At 40.0% G+C, this 3,792-nt stretch overlaps 1 protein-coding gene across 1 annotated transcript; it reads right to left on the bottom strand.

Annotated features, from left to right (window-relative positions):
• Positions 1–422: 422 nt before the first annotated feature.
• LOC142660005 (olfactory receptor 5AR1-like) lies at positions 423–1,373 on the bottom strand. Its single transcript, XM_075836655.1, has one exon. The coding sequence runs from the start codon at positions 1,371–1,373 to the stop codon at positions 423–425; it is 951 nt and encodes a 316-aa protein (XP_075692770.1).
• Positions 1,374–3,792: the final 2,419 nt, after the last annotated feature.

The following is a 3,792-nucleotide window of genomic DNA, read 5'->3' as shown; positions in this document are numbered from 1 at the left end:
ACACACAGTGTAGGAGGTTAAACCTTTCAAACCCCTCGTTTATCCCGGCACTAGCCAGGATAAAGGAGGGGGGGATGCTGAGAGCTCACTAGAGCGAGGGCTTTTAACCCAATGTTGCAATGCTGCAATTTTGGGAACAGCTCCATCTAGTGACCAAAAATGGGTAGTATTATAAATTAGAAATAATTTATAATATTACATGGACTCGTGCAAAAAAATAAAAAAAATTTGAACAATGTTTAATCACCCACACACTAAATGTTGAATTTTTAAAAAAAAAACATGTTTTTCTGGCAACACATTCCCTTTAAACCCTATACCTTATAGACGCCCCTTATATAAAATACCTACGTCTTATGACAGACGTTCTTACCTACTTGCTTGCTCTAAATTACAACAAATCGCTGCACTTGCAAACATTATCAAAAATCCTTGCCCAGTTTTGTAGCCATCTGATACCACAGACGTGTCAGTGCGGATTTGACATCTTTATTTTTTAAGCTGTAGATCAATGGGTTAAGCATGGGGACTGCAGCAGTGTTGAAGAGAGAGAAGAGCTTGCTGGATTCCAAAGTGTCCATTGAAATTGGTCTCATGTACTGACAGATAAGAGTCACATAGAGAAGGATGACCACCGTGAGGTGTGAAGAACACGTGTAGAAAGCTTTATGTTTTCCAGAACTTGAACGAATTTTTAGTATGGTAATGATAATAAAAATATAAGGGATGAATGTGAACAGAAAGGGGAAAATGGAGAGGAAAACTCCACAGACAAAAATGAAGAGGTTGGACACTGAAACGTCACTGCACGTAAGTTGCATTATGGGAACTATGTCGCAGAAAAAATGGTTAATTATATTTGATTTATAACATGAAAATCTGTAAATTAAAATAAAAAGAGGAGTTGTTTCTACAAAACCAAATACCCAACAGATAGTGGCCAAAGCCGCACACAGGCCGGGGCCCATGACTGAGTGATAATGTAGAGGTTTACAGACCGCAACATAGCGATCATAACTCATGGCTGTCAATAACATCAACTCATTGCCCACTAGGGATATAAAGATGAACATTTGAGATATACATGCATGTGAGGAAACGGATTTATCCCCTGATAAAAAGCTAATAAGGATCTTATGAAGAGTGATCGTGCTGGAGGAGATGTCCAAGATGGCCAGGTTACATAGGAAGAAGTACATGGGAGTATGGAGCTGAGGGTTCACACAGACCACTATAAAGATAGTCATATTACCACCAAGAATGGTTACAAAAATCAGGAGAACCAGAAGAAAGATCAGAACTTGGAGCGTTGGGACATCAGAAATCCCCTTAATAATAAAGTAGGACACTACGGACTCATTTACTGCATTCATTAATGCAAGCCGCCACTGAAATTTTAAAAACAAAAGTTTACTGACACAATTATGCGGTTGACAATAACATTATTTAATTTTAAATCGGGCAATTAATATAAGGCCTCATGCACATGGCCGTATGACAGATTCACGTTGCATGGAACAGTAATACGGCACCCAAAGAAATCTATGAGCCCAGATTGTTCCTTCGTTTTTGCTCATAGTCTGTGAAAAAATAAATTGTGGCATGTTCAATTTTATACCGTATTACAGAGGTATTCCCACTAAAAGCATTGCTTCTAAAGGAGAATTGGTACCATATGGGGGGACCATATGGCGACACAGTATCTACAGCTCCGTAATACTGAACCCCAAGGGATCCGTGCATATGAATAAGGCCTAAACACCACATAATTCATATAGAAGGCGGCTTCATTACTTCACATTATACACTAAATATAAGACACAATTATGATTCTAGAAGATTTTTAATAATTTAACAGAAATAAAAATTTTAGTCTATTTGACCCATTTTTTTCATATTTGACAAGATTTTTTTTTTTATTAAAAAACACATAATACCACTTTTTTCCCATGCTGATCACCGCCATGCTTACATGAGCCAATAATCAGGAAAGAGCGTCAAAGTACGCTCGTTTGCCCGGTCATTGGCCGTGTAAAAGGGCTTTTGAGCTAATGTTGTATATAAAATAATTTTCCTTCTCGTGACCACTCTGATTTATGAACACTCAAAATTAACGCTTAATGGGGTTGTCCAGTTTAGAAAAGTTCAAGAGTTTAAAGGGGTGGTGCCTCTGTTTAGGATCCTCATCTCTTTATCTGGAGGACCTGACCTGTAATACACAAGCAACCCATTGATTTTAATGGGCACTGTGTAATGCTTAATTTCCCCTGTGGTGGCGCTGCAGGGAAAACTTACTGCCTGTTTTCTGATTGCTGGGGGACCCTGCAGTGGGACCCTTTTACCACGTAGGCATTGTCTAAAGTGGACAACCCTTTTAAATGCACTTTGAAGTACGTGTAGTTAAGTTTTGCTCACTACCTTTACTATTATTTGTATACTCAAACAAGCTCAAAATATACAATTTAGCCCCTTCCTGACATTTGACGTATGGGTACGCCATGGAAAGCTAGTGCTTCTCGCATTTTGCCGCATCCATATGCCAAATGCTTGGCACAGGCTCAGAAGCTGAGCTGGTGCAATCATCATCGCCGGATGTGAGCGGTGTCTTACAGCTGACATCCGGCTGTAATGGCGGGGACTGAAATTAGCTCAAAACGCGATCGCTGCATTTAAGGTGTTTGCAGCTCATCGGAACCCAACCCCAGCAATGAAATTGCCGGGGTTCCGGTGGCTGCAATGGCAACAGGAGGCCTAATACTGGCCTCCCGGTCTGCCTAGCACGGAAGCCGTTCAGGACCCGCCTGGCGGCGGAGCCTGAACAGCTTCCGTAGCCGCCAGCAAGATGGATTAAAAATAAATTTCTGCAAAAAAATATGAAATTTGTAAATTTCACCTCTACATTGCTTTAATTCCTGTGAAACGTCTAAAGGGTTAAGAAACTTTCTAAATGCTGTTTTGAATACTTTGAGGGGTGAAGTTTTTAAAATGGGGTGACTTATTGGAGGTTTCTAATATATAAGGCCCTAAAAGCCGCTTCACAACTGAACTGGACCCTGCAAAAATAGCCTTTTAAAATTTTCTTGAAAATGTGAGAAATTGCTGCTAAAGATCAAAGCTTTGTAACGTCCTAGAAAAATAAAAGGATGTTCAAAAAACGATGCCAATCTAAAGTAGACATATGGGGGATGTTAATTAGGAAAAATTGTGTGTGGTATAACTGCCTTTCTTACAAGCAGATACATTTAAATTGAGAAAAATACACATTTTTCGCAAAATTTTGGTGTTTTTCACAATCAAATACTGAACGTATCGAGCAAATTTTGACAGTAACATAAAGTCCAATTTGTCACGAGGAAACAATCTCAGAATCGCTTGGATAGGTAAAAAGGATTCCGAAGTTATTACCACATAAAGTGAAACATGTCGATTTTAAAAATGAGGCTCTGTCAGGAAGGTCAAAAGTGGCCAAAGCGGGAAGGGGTTAAACAAGTACTATACACTGATCAGCCATAACATTAAATCCACCTGCCTAATATTGTGTGGGTCCCCCTCGTGCTGCCAAAACAGTTCTGACCCTTTGAGGCATGGACTCCACAAGACTTCAGAAGGTGTCCTGTGGTATCTAGCACCAAGATATTAGCAGCAGATCCTTTGTCCTGTAAGTTGCGAGGTGGGCCATCTATGGAATGGACTTATTTTTCCCACAGAGGCTCGATCAGATTGAGATATGGGGAATTTGTAGGCCAAGTAAATGTTTGCATTGTGGCAGGGCGCATTATCCTGCTGAAAGAG

Source organism: Rhinoderma darwinii, chromosome 8 (assembly GCF_050947455.1).
Source record: "Rhinoderma darwinii isolate aRhiDar2 chromosome 8, aRhiDar2.hap1, whole genome shotgun sequence".
Lineage (NCBI taxonomy): Eukaryota > Metazoa > Chordata > Amphibia > Anura > Rhinodermatidae > Rhinoderma > Rhinoderma darwinii.
The sequence above is the reverse complement of the archived record's forward strand: the minus strand, read 5'-3'. Positions and strand labels throughout refer to the sequence as shown.